Source organism: Drosophila montana, unplaced genomic scaffold (assembly GCF_035044405.1).
Source record: "Drosophila montana isolate Dmon_TW-CO22-7 unplaced genomic scaffold, ASM3504440v1 contig_1555_1, whole genome shotgun sequence".
Classification (NCBI taxonomy): domain Eukaryota; kingdom Metazoa; phylum Arthropoda; class Insecta; order Diptera; family Drosophilidae; genus Drosophila; species Drosophila montana.
Genome location: NW_026996494.1, coordinates 50,032 through 67,384, shown reverse-complemented (window position 1 = coordinate 67,384; position 17,353 = coordinate 50,032). Strand labels below are relative to the sequence as shown.

General features: G+C 38.9%; 1 protein-coding gene and 1 long non-coding RNA gene across 2 annotated transcripts in view; both read right to left on the bottom strand.

Annotated features, from left to right (window-relative positions):
- Positions 1-33: 33 nt before the first annotated feature.
- CycD (cyclin D) overlaps positions 34-17,353 on the bottom strand; it is a gene marked incomplete at its 3' end in the record, with an annotated part of 62,473 nt that continues 45,153 nt past the window's right edge. The window contains exons 4-5 of the mRNA XM_064698390.1: positions 12,482-12,703; positions 34-113 (exon numbers count right to left, since the gene is read on the bottom strand). Of these exons, the coding sequence (XP_064554460.1) occupies positions 34-113; positions 12,482-12,703 (302 nt within the window). The remainder of the gene's footprint in view (positions 114-12,481; positions 12,704-17,353) is intronic.
- Positions 14,021-17,353, bottom strand: part of LOC135439632 (uncharacterized) — a 32,893-nt gene continuing 29,560 nt past the window's right edge. Inside the window, exon 4 of the long non-coding RNA XR_010438138.1 lies at positions 14,021-15,369. This is a non-coding gene — a long non-coding RNA (uncharacterized LOC135439632). The remainder of the gene's footprint in view (positions 15,370-17,353) is intronic.

The following is a 17,353-nucleotide window of genomic DNA, read 5'->3' as shown; positions in this document are numbered from 1 at the left end:
GGAGAGGGCAACTGCAAAAATTGAGGCTCCAACCGGCGATTGGCGGCTCTCCACTGGGCGTATGCACCACACCATGATGCCACCAAAACAATAGCGCTGCGTAGTTCCCATTTCTTGAAGCGACAGCCTACACTGGCCACCTGTATGTCCTCGTCTTCGCTAATGAAGGGATTGGTTTCATTGTTTTCCTCAGCTTTGTATTTGGCTTTCTGATCGCCGGTTATGAGCACTTTCTGAGTAAAGTTATGTTTATGAAGGTGCCCTCAATGGCCAGATTACTCGGCGAATTGCACAAGCCGTCGTTGTCGGCGAGCGCTTAAACGCTAGTCTTATTCACAGCTAGCAAATAGAGTTTCATATGATCGCGTTTGTCCATGAAGATTTTTTCGACAACCTTTTCGATAAAAATATCCCAATAGTAGCGAGACTGGCATCCGTGGCAATCACGTTACCAATCGTCTTGGAAAGACGACGTATGAGCAGATCATCAGTGGTGGTTATAGAGTGCACAATGCGATCAATCTTCTGCAGCGGCTTCTCGTTCTTCACATTGATGCGATCGTATGTCTTATCATAGTACCCCAGGGTGCCGCAAGTGGTAAAATCTCTCCCTCTTTAATGATCGGCAGCGGGCGTTAAATGAGACGCGGGAAATTCATCTCTTCAATGGAGGCCCAGTCGGCCCGCACAGTCACCGAAGATTCTCGCATCTCAAAGTTACCTAATCCACTGACATTCAGCCGTAAAAATTCAACAAGAAGCCCGTTGCTAAACTCATCCATCTTACGATCGACACCAATGTCAGTATTCCATAGATACAGAATTCTCAGCTAACATAAATGTGGTCCTTTGTGTTTCAATTCCATATCCTTAAGCACAGTATCTCTTTTCCTACTTCAGCAAAATGGTTCTTTGCCCAAGCAGCGAAAATTAGCAGCGCCAACAACTCCGAGGAGTGCGGTCCTACAGATGTTGGGCTGTCGTGGAGTGCATGCACTGTGGAAGTAACAACTGAATCATAGACCCGTGAGCCCAACCCAAAGTCGCGTGCCTCACACCAAGGCGCAAAATCTACGATTGGAACTCGGACCAGAACCTTCTAAGCGCTCACCATCCACTGAGTCCACCACATCACGAGTGCTGTTCGCCATATCTACGGCGTCAGCTAGAACGCTTTCTTCGCTCCTCCAGCGCAGGAGCATCAGCGTACTGCCTTCTGCACTGGTGCTCCTGGGTAACTGTAGAACTTCCTTTGAGACTTCAGCGCTAATTGATCTGTGCAGTCAGATTAGTTGCATCAGTGCATTCTTGGCAGCAGTCCTCGGACACTCCGCGACTCGCGTTGGTGCAGAAAAGGCTTGTAGCGCATATCTCTGCCTATCTCTCAAGGGGCCTGACGCCACGAAAATTGAAGTTTTTCTCCAGACGGAGATTTAACTATAGATTCGGACCCTTATAAGGCAAATCGAGGAGAGCTGGCAAAACAAAGTAGAGAACATCGTTTTGGTAGATGCTGGGTTCCATCGGCCCAACGCCGTCTCCTTGGTGCTCGGTACGGATCTGCATTTCCAAATAATCTGCCCGGGCTTGATACCCAACCAGGACGGTCTGCCAGTGGCCCAGAACCCCATATTCGGATGGGTCCTCTTCGGAACCTGCAGCCAGTGACGTCCAGCGTGGATACACCTGACCTCCCTTCTTTCTAAAGACTTCCTTTTGCAGCAGGGATGTTCATGTCGCATATTCATATCGGAAATAATTCATATTGTGAACCATCTACATCTCACAGAGAACCACCTCACCACATGTTCAGTCTTAAACGCCAAATATGAATATTCTAGTCCTGTGTTTAATACATTTGGTGACATCTCGGTGTTAATAAAGTCTATATGATATTAAAGTTTCTTGCCAGCTTGCGTATTAAATGCTTACTGATGTTTATTTGGTGTGCTAATGATATTTGTAAAATTTGGTTGGCTGGGCACCTTTCTATTGTCATTGTTAATTTTCGAGCCGCGATCGATCAATTGTTGAGTTGAGATATGCCTAATCAAACTCACTGCCTAAAAAATCATTGATTACCATCAATAAACTGTTGACGGTCTGTTGTTCTCAGCATGAGTAAGGACAACGAAGACCTAACGGTTTGGCATTAGGAGAGAGTAAAACCAAAACCAAACATACGACTACACTCTGATAAATTTGCTATTTGAAGCAACGCATAGGAATGGGAACGAAGATGATGGAAACGAAACACTTGAAATGATAATTGAAGGTGATATCAATAATTCTCCCAAGCCGCCATCTTTATTTTTGTTTGAGGTTAATGAGATAAGTGACTAACTAACTAACTAGCTAACCTTAATACTAAAATGAATAAAGAAGAAATCTACTGTAAACCAAAACGTCATTTAGAAATGTCATTAAGAATTTGAACTTCTCCCGAACACTTCATTAATAACAAGTAAGGGGCTCTAGTCGGTATTTTCCGAATAGGGGATACCCTGAACCCTCTTCTTACGACACAAAATGCAACTCGCGCTACGAATACGTTTGCCATAACATTGATAAAAACATTTTTTTAAAAAACTTAGTTCCTCCTCGAACACTTACCGACCTAAATATAGCTTTACCATGAAAGCTACATGATCAGGATATGCTATTCAAATATCTACATTTGGTGACTCTAGCTCTTAAAACCTAAGAGATTAGCTCAAAAATTGGATTTCGATATCGATTTTTATCGATTTCTTACAAACGCGGGAAGTTAACAATTATCGAAAACAAACTCGCGGACACTAGGTGGACTTACGTTCAACATTTCAATTCTTTAGCTTTGGATGAACAGACGGACTGACGGACATGGCTAGATCGACTCAGCTATTGATGCCGATCAGGAATGTATATATGTATGGGGTCGGAGATGCTTCCTCCTGCCTGTCACATATATTTGCACAAACACATTATACTCTTTTTAACAATTTTCAGTGGGTCCAAAATATAAAGACGGACCTTTACAGCCAATGATCAACCTATCTACTTCCACCCATCCACTATCAGAGCTAGATCTCTGGCCATTCATTTACGCAACTGCTGTACGCGACAGTGGATTATTCCCGACTCAGGGCTTTGGCAGCAGTACAAAGTAGCCTCCGGAGATGCAGCAGCGAGCTCCATTACAAACCACTCAACTCCCGAGTGGTTTTTGGGGAAATCAACCCCAACAAGCCAAAAACTTTTGCTTCGTCTGGCACTGCTGGATAGCAATCTGAAAAACGTTCAAATAACAAACATTATTTGCAAATTGTATCGTCTGTCAACGAAGTTTTCACTTTCCGTGCGACTCCCATGACGTGCCCCCGATGGACGTCTAGCGGCTGGTGGACTTTTACCATCATTCTCCGCCTACAAAGTCCCTGGGGCCGAGCAGATTTTCCTGGCGTTTCTGCGACACTGTCTCCAGATTATCCCGCATCCGAAAGATAAATAACTTCAGGCAACCTTCACTTGGAGATACATTCTACACTCTTGGAGAAAAGTGATAGTGTTATTTATCCCCAGACAAGGAAATCGTCGTTTGGGGCAACTTAAATTCTACCAACCAATTAGTCACTCTTCTTTTCTTTTAAAGCCGGCAGACTTTGTTTGCCTTACTGTCATCCCTAGTGATTTTTGAGCTTTTTTTGAAACTGCATTACATGGGCATCAACGCAGAAGTTCGACAGCAACCTATCCGAACATATTCGAAGCGCACTGACTGGTACTCAGATGAAAGGCTTGACATAAACCCAAAGAATACGAATAGTTTTCCCTTCCTTAAACGTTGATATAAGTCATCTCCCTATGCCAGCGATTCCGTAAAATTATAGGAAGTTAATGAATTATAAGAAAAACAAATAAGTAGTTCTAGTCAGGAGCTCCCGACTAGGGGATACCCTGAAAGCTCTTCTTCCAACACCATATGCAGCTCGCGCTACGCGCTTGTTTGCTTTAGTAGTAATAAAGTAAAATTAAAATAATAAAAAAAATTGTTCCATTAGCAAGGTTCGAACTCGCAAATAACCACACTACTTGCCGCCGCCCCTAATCAACAGCTACGCTAGCCAAAAAAAAAAAAAATATAGTTCCCACGGTAGGTTTCGGACTCACAACAGACCGCATTACTTGCCGCCGCCCCTACCCAACAGCCACACCAATAATTGAGCACAGAAAACAATACAATCACAATGCTGTTGATAGAATTCGAAGCAGACGCGCATGAATGTGTGTGTGTACATGTATACAGGAATTCTTGGAATTTGTGCTAGATTCCGGAAGCATGTGGGCAGCCAAATAACATTTTCTCTTGTGTTTCTTAACCGATGATGAAATTTACAGCAGTAGATATTATTGTACTATAAAATATTCGTGTATGCTAAAAATGACAATTGCATTTAAATATGTGGCCAATATTGGTGCGTAGCATAAATTGGTTTATTTACTTGATTTATAGCAATGAGGTAGTAGCGGGTAGGTGGTGATAGCTATAAAATTAAAGATACTTGATATATATAAACTATTCTAGAAGCTAAATGTCAAGTTTGCTGACTCTAGCTCTTATTATTTAACAAAATTGCTCAAAAAACTGGATTTTTATCGATTACTTGGAAACGGGGCAAATTATCGAATATCGGAAACAAACCCGATCTGCGCGGGCACTAGGAGGACCCATAGCAAGAGTCTCTAGCTCTTATAGGTTCTGAGATACTTGCGTTCATGCATACGGACGGACGGACGGACGGACAGACAGACAGACGGACCTGGCCAGATCGACTCGGCTATTGATGCTGATCAAGAATATATATACTTTATGGGGTCGGAGATGCTTCCTTCCGCCTGTTACATACATTTGCACAAATACTTTATACCCTTTTTACCCATTTTCAATGGGTTCAGGGTATAAATAGCAGGACATGCACACAGCACAGAATACAATAGAATCGCAATTGCAATGCTGTTTATAAAATTCAATAGAGATGCGCACAAATGTGTGTGTGTACAGAAATGTATACAGAAATTGCAATTTCCGCTAGCTGCCGCAACCACGTGTCAAAAGCACACGTTTTCTTGAATAACTTCTGTGTTTCTCAACCGATCTTGATTTAATTTTCAGCAGTAGATCTTGTTGTGTTATAGAAATCATATATATTAAATAAGTGAGTAGTTCATTACACAGTGTTTTGATTATCGGAAACAAACTCATATTAAGCGTGCGCTACGTTCAAAATTACGGACAGACGGACGGTCATAGATCGACTCGGCTGTTGATGCTAATCAAGACTATAAATACATTTTCACAAAACCATTTCACCCATTTTAAATGGGTTTCGGGCACACAAAATGGAACGGCCACTGCTTAGCTACGAAATTGCGGCAGCTCATGGAAGAATGAGAGAACGATTGTCCAGTTTACGAGTTACGCTCGCACTCTCATATACAATTATTAAAACTTGTGGCACTTGCCTACCCTGTAATAGAAGTATGAGGTATGATCTGTTTAAAGCCCTTCCTCGCCTCTCTAAACCATCCATCCTAGCAAATTAACAAATGACTTGTAACCTGCTGGCCCTGGTGAGATTTGTACCTTTACAAACTTCATTGCCTTCTTACTTCTCGATTTTGAGTTTATGATCAATACTGGCAGCTAGATCATAAAATTCAATACCGGAACTGTTTAATGGTTCAACCGGTAAGCTATCAAGTATGTCAGAAATCATTTGAGGAAAGTTTCTAAAGAGTCATTACCCTACATTTGAAAGAGTTTAGATTTAAATGGCTTCGTTGACAACAAGAAAGAAGGGCATCAAAGTCGGCTTGTTTTAATAAATTACAGGAGGTCATATTAATATATGCAAAGCACAACTTTACATCATCGGCATACATAAGACCTCGAGAGTAAGACAATATCGTGGAAAGGTCATTGATAAAAATAGTAAAGAGAAGCGGGCCGTGGTGAATACTTTGGAAATCGAAACATTAGAAGGGCTCAGTGTAGATGACATCAAACTACCTTTCTTTCCTAAAACCATCAATTGCTACAGAAGTTACTTCAAAAAGGTAAGTGATTGCATACCTGAGCTTTTGAACTCGTACCGGGATGGTGAAATATTAGAGCTACATTATTGTTGCATTTGTGATCTTACGATTTTCTCAAACGCTTTACGAATAGCGCATAATTTTAAAATACCCAGATTTACTCCATTCATTCGCTTCCCGAAACCATGATGGGATGGTGACCGAATAGAGCTGCATACATTTTGCAGTTGACATGACAATTTGGATATAGCTTTATAGATTTAATCACTTTATAAGGAATTATAAGCGATTCTTTTCATATGGTCGGCAGCGATAGCAGAAGACACAAATAAGCCCTCACGCTCTTATCACCAAACTTTACCGAAGATGACAGAATATATGTCTTGCGGTTGGAGCTAACAAAGTTTAAAACTTGCTAGGATTAAGTTAAAACTAATGTAGACAACGGCGAAGGAAACCCATACAGCAAGTATAATTATAACACCTCGATTTCACAATTTGTAGTCACATAAGTTTTCCTAAGAACCAGGGAAGCCTATCAGACCTCGCTGGGAAATCAAGTGGGACACAGATATAGAATACCGAGTACAGGGTATCATAAAAATATTAAATGTTAACATTAATGTCCGCTCAAGTGTACAGTTGGGAGAAATCGACTTGCAGAGTAAGATCATTGAGCTTAAAAAAATTAATCCATACGAAAACAACGGAGACGAACAGTTTATATGGATTCCTGGATATGGATTGGCAGATCGAAGAATAAATCCAAAAAGTAGGAGACTCTAGTTGGGAGTTCCCGACTAGGGGCTACCCTGTACCCTCTTCTAGGCAGTAATAAATATAGATTAAAAAAATTCTCAATCGAACTTGAGCCCGTATCAGACCGCTATACTTGCTCCTATACAGAACAGCCATACCAATAATTCGTTCTTAATATAAAACAAGTAAGAGGTTCTAGTCGGGAGCTCCCGACTAGAGGATACCCTGAACCCTCTTCTTCCAACACCAAATGCAGCTCGCGGTACGCGGTCGTTTGCTTTAGTAGTAATAAAGATAAATAAAAAAAAAAAAAAGTTCCCTTACTTGCTGCCGCCTCTACTCAATAGCCACACCAATAATTGAGCCTTGACGTGAACAATACCAAGTAAAATAGCAGCACAGAAAACAATACAATCGCAACGACAATGCTGTTGGTAGAATTCAAAGCAGACGCGCATGAATGTGTGTGTGTGTACATGTTTACAGAAATTCTTGGAATTTGCGGAGCAGCCATGCTGTTAACACGTACGCACATAACTTTTGTGTTTCTTAACCGATCTTAATGAAATTTTCGACAGTACATCTTATTGTAGAATAGAATAAATAATATTTGTGTATTCTCAAAAATTCAATTGCATATAAATTGTGGCTTAAATTGATGGGCAATACAAGTTGGATAATTAACTTGATTTATAGCTTTTCGGTGGTAGCGGGGAGGTGGCGATAGGTATAAACTGAAAGATACTTGATATATATATACTATTCTAGAAGCTACATTTCAAGTTTGGTGACTCTAGCTCATATTAGTTGCCGCAATTGCTCAAAAAACAAGTTTTCAATATCGATTTTTATCGATTACTTGGAAACAGGGCAAGTTATCGAATATCGGAAACAAACTCGATCTGCGCGGGCATTAGGAGGACCTACAGCTAAAATTTCTATTTGTCTCTAGCTCTTATAGTTTCTGCTATCCTTGCGTTCATACATACGGACGGACGGACAGACGGAGATGGCTAGGGGTCGGAGATGCTTCATTCTGCCTGTTACATACATTTGCACATATACAATATACCCTGTTTACCCATTTTTAATGGGTTCAGGGTATACAAAATTTACAAACGAACTAGATATATCAAATTGGATAAGTCGGCTCTCGTGGAGAATTTACAGATTATAAATATTTGAATGGAATTTTAAATAATCTAAAAACCTTACAACTTTGGTAAGGTTTATCTACCTCTATAATTTTTTTTCCGGACTGACTGATTTGTGATCAACGCACAGCCCAAACCGTAAAAGTTGGAAAGCTGTAATTCTCATTGTAATTACTTTATGTGCACGCTAAAAGGGTTTTTTTGGGAAATTCCACCTGCAAGTGTAAAAAAATCGCGAAAAAACGTTAAACTTTTTTGATTTTAAAGATCTTCGCTCAAATTCATTTAAGAGGCGCTTCGCACTTTTCGGAAAATCCATACCTTTTTGGTGGAAATGGGGGTTGGGATTGGTGGGTGAAGTTTCAGGCTCAAATTAATTTCGAAAGATCTTTATAAAAATTATTTGATACGTGCTTCACTAATTTTGCAGAATACAAATTTAAATTTTGTCCGTTTGGCTTTAAAGCCTTTTATAAAAACTAAATAGACACGTGGTTCATTTAAACTCTACCTGTTACTGTGATAAATTCACAATCGCCTTTAAAATCATTTTCAGAGATCTTTGTGAAAATTTGTCTGATACCTTTTTTACACATTTCGCAAAATCTAGCCGTCTTAATCAACATAATTGAACAAAATAAAAGCTTCCTAGCTACCCGGACTTAAAATGGCAGAAGCAAAAAACAAGGACTAGTTGTGGTGTGAATAAACTTATTTTTGCAAATTTACATAAACCATTATTGCCAGCTGATTGCAATCGAGAGCGATGGGCAGCATGGTACGATAACATATATGTAAATCAATATAGTCAGCTTAGGCTATTAACATAATCAAAGTGACCATGACCTATGCTTATAATGAAGGCGTTGGAAATAAAAATATCGTGTCTTAGAAAAAGGTTTAGTTGCCGCTTGGAATTTCAATTCGTTATACCAACGAGTGCAGTCGCAATATATTGAGTTCAGGCAAAAGTTAAATAAAGGTATAATAAACCCACGGGCATCGGCATCAAAGCTCGAAGTCAAAGTCTCTGAAAAGAAAGTAAATATATACAGCAGGTACTCCCGAGCGCCCGAAAAGAACTGTTCATCAGATCAATTAATTTCCGAAGGGAAAAATGTGGCGTCGAAGTGCGTCTTTCCTAAAGTCTTAGTATCCGCAAGCTACTGCGTCACGCATTACGCAGTAAAAATTACGGACTAATTGTACCCTTTGGCGATGCCAATTCGACAATCTGCGATAGCCTGATAAAAACAACCGTATTGCCTAAGGCCGGACCAAGCTTTTAGCAGACAACAGACCACGTGTTCGACCCATTGATACCGGGAATTTCTTTAGCGCCGATCTGGTAATTCGCTATCCAGCGCGCACACTAAATTGCATATTTTTTTCGCTTTCTATAACTGACATGTCTTTCGATCCTGCTTTAGCGTGTATATTAACATAAGATTACACAGCCCATCATCGGCGTCAACAGGACTGCTAACATCGTTGGATTATACTAAAGCAGTGGATTATACTGAAAACTGTGTGAACAAATTAAAAGGTAATAAGCCAACATATCGAAATACACATATCAAGTGCATATCCTATGTAAATTATATGTTATTTAAATCGCGGCTATACTAGTACGCGGTGTACTACTAATCTACCTTCCCAATTACATATACACTGCCGCTCACTTGAACAGCGCCCCTAAATCTTTCAAAGTAATCTTCATCTCATTTTTTCATTTCACCAAATAACAGAAAATAACAATGATAAATAAATGAAATCAATATTTAAAACAAATATGCTCTTACTTCCTTAATCGATTTGGTGCGTTTTTTACGCAAATTAATCAGCACTTTTTATACTCTGAACCCATTAAAAATGGGTAAACAGGGTATAAAGTATTTGTGCAAATGTATGTAACAGGCAGAAGGAAGCATCTCCAACCCCATAAAGTATATATATTCTTGATCAGCATCAATAGCCGAGTCGATCTAGCCATGTCCGTCTGTCTGTCTGTCCGTCCGTCCGTCTGTCCGTATGTATGAACGCAAGGATATCAGAACCTACAGACTTGAAATTTTAGCTGAAGGTCCTCCTAATGCCCGCGCAGATCGAGTTCCGATATTCGTTAACTTGTCCCGTTTCCAAGTAATCGATAAAAATCGATATCAAAATCCTGTTTTTTGAGCAATTTCGGCAAATAATATGAGCTAGAGTCACCAAACTTGACATGTAGCTTCTAGAATAGTATATATATATATCAAGTATCTTTCAGTTTATACCTTTCGCCACTTCCCCGCTACCACCGAAAAGCTATAAATCAAGTTAATTATCCAACTTGTATTGCCCATCAATTTAAGCCACAATTTATATGCAATTGAATTTTTGAGAATACACAAATATTATTTATTCTATTCTACAATAAGATGTACTGTCGAAAATTTCATTAAGATCGGTTAAGAATCACAAAAGTTATGTGCGTACGTGTTAACAGCATAGCTGCTCCGCAAATTCCAAGAATTTCTGTATACATGTACACACACACACATTCATGCGTGTTTGCTTTATATTCTATCAACAGCATTGCAAAAGCGATTGTATTGTCTTCTGTGCTGCTATTTTGTATACCCTGAACCCATTAAAAATGGGTAAACAGGTTATAAAGTATTTGTGCAAATGTATGTAACAGGCAGAAGGAAGCATCTCCAACCCCATAAAGTATATATATTCTTGATCAGCATCAATAGCCGAGTCGATCTAGCCATGTCCGTCTGTCTGTCTGTCCGTCCGTCCGTCTGTCCGTATGTATGAACGCAAGGATATCAGAACCTACAGACTTGAAATTTTAGCTGAAGGTCCTCCTAATGCCCGCGCAGATCGAGTTCCGATATTCGATAACTTGTCCCGTTTCCAAGTAATCGATAAAAATCGATATCAAAATCCTGTTTTTTGTCACCAAACTTGACATGTAGCTTCTAGAATAGTATATATATATCAAGTATCTTTCAGTTTATACCTTTCGCCACTTCCCCGCTACCACCGAAAAGCTATAAATCAAGTTAATTATCCAACTTGTATTGCCCATCAATTTAAGCCACAATTTATATGCAATTGAATTTTTGAGAATACACAAATATTATTTATTCTATTCTACAATAAGATGTACTGTCGAAAATTTCATTAAGATCGGTTAAGAAACACAAAAGTTATGTGCGTACGTGTTAACAGCATAGCTGCTCCGCAAATTCCAAGAATTTCTGTATACATGTACACACATTCATGCGTGTTTGCTTTTAATTCTATCAACAGCATTGCAAATGCGATTGTATTGTTTTCTGTGCTGCTATTTTAATTGGTTTTTTTCTCCTTAAAGTTCAATTATTGGTGTGGCCTTGAGTAGAGGCAGCGGCAAGTGGTGCGGTTAGTTGCGAGTTCGAACCCTGCCAAGGGAACATTTTTTTTTTTTTTATTTTCATTTTTCTTTATTACTACTGAATCAAACGAGCGCGTAGCGGGAGCTGCATTTGGTGTTTGAAGAAGAGGGTTCAGGGTATCCCCTAGTCGGGAGCTCCCGACTAGAAGCTCTTACTTGTTTTTTCCTGGAATAGGTAGTAGTATTAGAATCAAAATGCAAAAGAAATTTGACAACTAAGTGCATTAATCTGTGAGCTATACGCATTTTTACATTTCAAGTGAGCGGCAGTGTATATATTTTCTACTTGGTTCAAACCAATTGTAATTTAAATTAATATTAGTTTAGCCATGAAACCTCGATCATTAATGCTCTTGCCCAGATAGAGTTTAGTTTTATATCAAACCGTTATTCTTTTAACGTCATGTATTATTATAGAAGGAGACATCTCCGACCCCATATAGTATATAAACTCTTGATCAGTATCAAGAGCCGAGTCGATAAAGCCATGTTCGTCTGTCCGTCTGACAGTTTCTATGCGAAGTAGTCTCTCAGTTTTAAAGCAATCGTCTTGAAACTTTGTACGTTTGTTGCGCGCAGTACATAAGTCGGAACTGGCTGGATAGGACCAGTATATCATATAGCTGTCATAGGAACAATCGATCGAAAAGAAGGTTCTTGTATCAAAAACTTTTTTGTTTAGATATCTTGACCAAAGTCGGCATTTATTAGTTTTAATTTGCTCCTCATATTAATGCAAAATTCTATCAACATCGGACAACTATATCATATGGCTGCCATAGGAACGATCGGTCGAAAATTAAGTTGTTCTATTGAAAACTTTTTTGTTTATCGAGATATTTTAACCATACTCGGCATTAGATTTTGCCCCTGTGTTTATAAGTACAAGGTACGAGCAAAGCATTATCACCATTAAGAAACGGTTCGGTCTGCAAGGGTATTAAATCTTCGACATGCCGACGATAGCCCTTCTTTCTCGTTTTTTAGTGACAATAACAACGCCATTTGAAAACTAATACATTTTTTATCCAAGCAAGTTTTTATTATTAATGATGGGATTACTTACAATTAGATCATCTTTATATATGCTGTTGTCCGTATAGAATACAAGAAGCTCTGCAGAAAGCGCCCGACAGGTGGGTTCACGTATCTTGGAAGCAACCAATAAGCAGGCGGCTGCTAAGATTTGTAGGTGAGTTTTTCGAACAGATTTTGTTGACAAAAAGCGATCCATGTAATTGATTGCTAATAAAACTACCTCTTCCTGACATTTCTCCTCAGCACAAACCTTTAACGATAAAAGTAAGAGGATTTAGTTAGAAACAATTATACTTAACTCACCGTGTTAATAATTATACACAAATGTTTATTTGTACATTGAGTAAGTTTACAAGGACAATACAATCACATAATATCACTAACCATACATTGCATAGATGCGTCAAACAGCAGAATAATCGAAACATGATAAATCGCAACCAGTGAGCCCCAAGGGTGCCTGCGACCATTTTGTTATGCCCAGAGAGAGTAAGACTTTCAGTATGAAGCCGCATCTCGCTCAGCGCACAACGTCGCTGCGGCTGATGCCCTTTCATAATATATGTATGTTAGTTTTTTGAATGGTTAGTGATAATATGCAGTCGTGAAATATACAGTAGTTGATAAGGAATAAGATACGCGGTATCTTTAGTTTACATCCTTTTTTTTTTTTTGCTAAAACAGGTAGAGATAAAAGTAATAGTAAAACTGTAAATACAACAGATCAAACAAATAAAGGTATTCGATCTTAAGTAATTCCTGAAGATCGTATATTAATTACAGTTGTATTGAAAATTACAACTCCTAGAATTGAAGAGCTAGTAGACCGTTAATGGCGCGTCCGTTATTATCTGCCGTAAATTATTTATTTCTTTATGTTTTATATTTATTTTTCAAATTGTTTTGCGCGTCAACTTGCCCGTTCTATTGCTAATGTAGCTAGGCTAAATGCCTAGTAGCTAGGCTAAATGACATTTTAATCTTGTGCTCTACAAAATTGTTTGATCTCTGTAGCTTTTATGGTTATGAGTGTTTGTGTGTGTCAGTATTGTTAAAAATTATATAAAAACAATATCCTCACAGGAGTAGTTACGGATTTTGTACTCGTATGTTACTCGACTAATACAGCAAGCGTACTTATCGAACAAATAATATATGAATTCTTTGGAACACCCTGAACATTCTTCGACGAACACCAAATGCACTAAATGCCTTATACCACTAACCAAAGAGCATATAGATGGGACATGCCGTACAAGATATGTGGGCACTAAAAAATCGGTGACATTTGGTCCAAAACAAGAGTAAGATATACATATGATGTCTTTTATTCGCTTAAGCGTTGGCATGTGTGCATTTAGAAGTTTTTGGACTTGCTATTCACGCATACTTGCATATTTTGTATATGAATAGAAGCATTTATGCGCTTGTGTGCCTGTTGGTGCCAATTTGAGAAAAATTGAAATTTTAGGCATTTTTGCTTGTGCGGACACATACACACACAAATATTTAAACGGTACCTAGACATAAAGAGAGCATTGAGATCACTGAGAGCAAGGGCGAGCGAGATAAAAATAAACAGCGATGCCGTTCTCTCGCACAAATCATATGGAAGAGAGTAAGCCAAAACAGTTTCCTGTAGTGTAAGCGAATAAAAGACATCATATGTACATCTTACCCTTTTTTTGGACTAGATGTCACCGATTTTTTAGTGCCCACATTTCTTGAACGGCATGTCACATCTATATGCTCTTTGGTTAATGCTTATGCTTCACATCCATATTAAGAATTTAGTTTCAACGAAATAAACTGAATTAAAACAAATACACATACACACTGCACAGAATGCAATACATTCTCAATTGCGATGCATTATATAACATAGAATTAAACAAAAACAAAAAAAGAGACTCCCATATGAATATATATGTTTGCACATATATACAGAAATTCTTTCGCTTTGCGTTTCATATTTATAATACCATTACGTTTATTACTTTCCCTATTTCGTCTACTACATTTTTCATTATTATAGTCATATTGTTACGTGCCGGTTTGTTAGTCGAGGGACACTGCCGGCCAGTACTTTCATTAGGGGGGTATCCCCGTACCAACCGACCCGAACAATCGCACAGTACCTGTGGTACTAAAAATTTGTTAATATGTCACCACCCTTTAATTTAAGACGGCAATTATCCGATCGACGCGGACATTCCCCTCCCCACTATCAACAAACTCAACCGAACATGAGTCCTTGTACCAGTTACGTATAATCGGAGGCTATTACAATAATATTGATATCTAAAGTTTCATTTTTTTTTACCAAATACATTTCAACAAATTTTTCGCAAGATCAGGAACAAGCGGAGAAACTGGCCAAATGCTATTGACGGTTGCCGCAGGAGTATACATTTAAAGATGCAAGTGGGTGCTCTTCACTAATGAGGAACAAGATACCCACGCAAATAAACATACTATAACAGTGTATGCTACAATAATCACTCGTGCAGAAGGTAATTTATGTGTGAAATCGCTTTATCTTCCTTACCCTGTCTAAAGAGCTCTCTGGGGGCGGTAAGGGCCGATATAAAGGGATATTTCAAAGTATGTATGTATCTGTGTATTGTTCGTGCAGGCAAGATTTTATATTAACTGGGCAAATGCAATAACTTTTGGGTCTTTCCCTCGCTGTTCGTGATATGGTTGATGTGGGCGTGGTCTCCCCGTTGCCTTTCGCCTCCTGGTCCACTTTTGGTGTCAGCGACGAGGCAAAAAAAAGCCGGTAGTCGTCGACAGGCTCTCTTGGAAGGATCCTTCTCGCATCGATGAGATTAGCCGGGCCACGGCTGACGGGCTTGCGAGTTTGGTGGACCAGCCTGTTGTCCTCCGCGTAGCTCCCTTAGGTGCCGGAATCAGCTATGGATATTTAGTGTTAACTATTTATTATCGTTCGAGCTGCTTGTACTTTTATTATTGCAGAGGGTATTATAATTTTGGCGTGAAATATGTATCGCAAAGAAGGAGATATCTCCGACCCCATAAAGTATATATATTCATGCTCAGTATCAACAGCCGAGTCGGTATAGCCATGTCCGTCTGTCCGTCTGTTTGTTTCTATGCAAACTAGTCTCTCAGTTTAAAAGCTATCTTTATGAAACATGCAGAAGTGTCTCTCTCTGTTGCACGCAGTACATACGTCGGAACCAGCTGGATCGGACCACTATATCATATAGGTGCCATAGGAACGATCGGTCGAAAAGTAGGTTCTTGTATGAAAAACATTTTTGTTTATCAAGATATCTTGAACATTTGGCATTTCTTAGTTTTACCATACTCCTCATTTATATGCAAAATCTCATCAACATCGGACCACACATAGCTGCCATGGGAACGATCGTTCAAAAATAAAGTTGTATGGACATTTCTTTTGTTTTTCACGATATCTTGACCAAACTCGGTAATTATTAGTTTTACCAAAGACAATATAAACACTAACATGAATAACACCCATACATTTGTATGCGACACAAATTTTCTAGCCTGGACTTTGAGGCTTCGCACGACATGCGAGCCGACGGCTGTTCGTTCAGACGAACGCGGCTTGCTGATGCGCTGACACGAGCAACGAGGTTAGTCGCCAGCCTGCCTTCAGCAAAGCTGGTCGATGGTGCTTTGCTTCGCTTCGTTTTCGAAGTACATTGACCGAAAAAGTTTTAATCTTACGATAGCCGCATAGTACTTTATCTAGGGTACTAACGATAAATTTTACAGGAAAATTGAAGAATAAAATAATTTTTTTACAATGTGCATCTTGTACAATAACTATGTTAAGAAAATAGCACACATAGATTGATTTCACTTTTGTTTTTGGACAGTGTATGCTCGAGAGAAGTTCTTGTCTCATCCAATGGCGTGCAACCACCTATGTTTGTATGTGTGAATTATGCATGCATAATTACATCAAAATATGTATATATGTTGTTATTCACAGCTCTAGCTTTGGCTGGCAAAGAAATTTTCTTAGTTTTCTAGCGCTGATCATGCACGACCTATCCCAAATTTGTATTCATATATGAATGCATGTTGTGTACTACTTTTTTTACTTGTTTTGTACTGTACTTTTTTTTGTTTAAATTATTTTTTAGCTAACGACGTCAACCTCAATTCACAACATGCATTCGTATGTGAATACATATTTGGGATAGGTCATGCATGATCAGGGCTAGAAATCTAACAAAATTTATTTCATTGCCAGCCAAAGCCAGAGCTGTGAATAACAACACATTCAAATATGCTATTATGTATGTATATTCACACACATACAGACATAATTGTTTGCACGGCCCTCATAGAGCCGAAGCTGAGAATACATTCAATTTTTAGCTTTTCGCTCTTTCGGCTGTGGGAGCGTAATGATACTGATTTTGTTTTCGTTCTCAATTTTCAGAAAAGCAAGCTGCATAGTAGCAGTTTGTTGTATGGCGTTACTCATCTTATTGTTTATATTGTCGTTGGTTTTACTATGCTCCCTACATTAATGCAAAATCCTCTTTGCTTCAATATACTATATCATATAGCTGCCATAGAAACGATCGGTCGAAAAGTAATTTGTTGTATGGAATGTTTTGTTTTTCAAGATATCTTTACCATTCTCGGCATTAACTAGTTTTCCTTTACTTCTTAGATACGGGCACAGCATTATGAGCATTATGAAAAGGTTGGGTCGGCAAGGGTATTAAATCTTCGGCGTTTCGAAGAAAGCCCTTCGTTCTCGTTACCTTTTAATTTTGTTAAATTTCCTAATCCTACCTGATAAATTTTTTGGCTGGGCTGGGCACTAAATGTCCCAATAAATTCTAGTGGTCGAAACAAAGTTTATCATTTTATGTTCCGCCGCAAT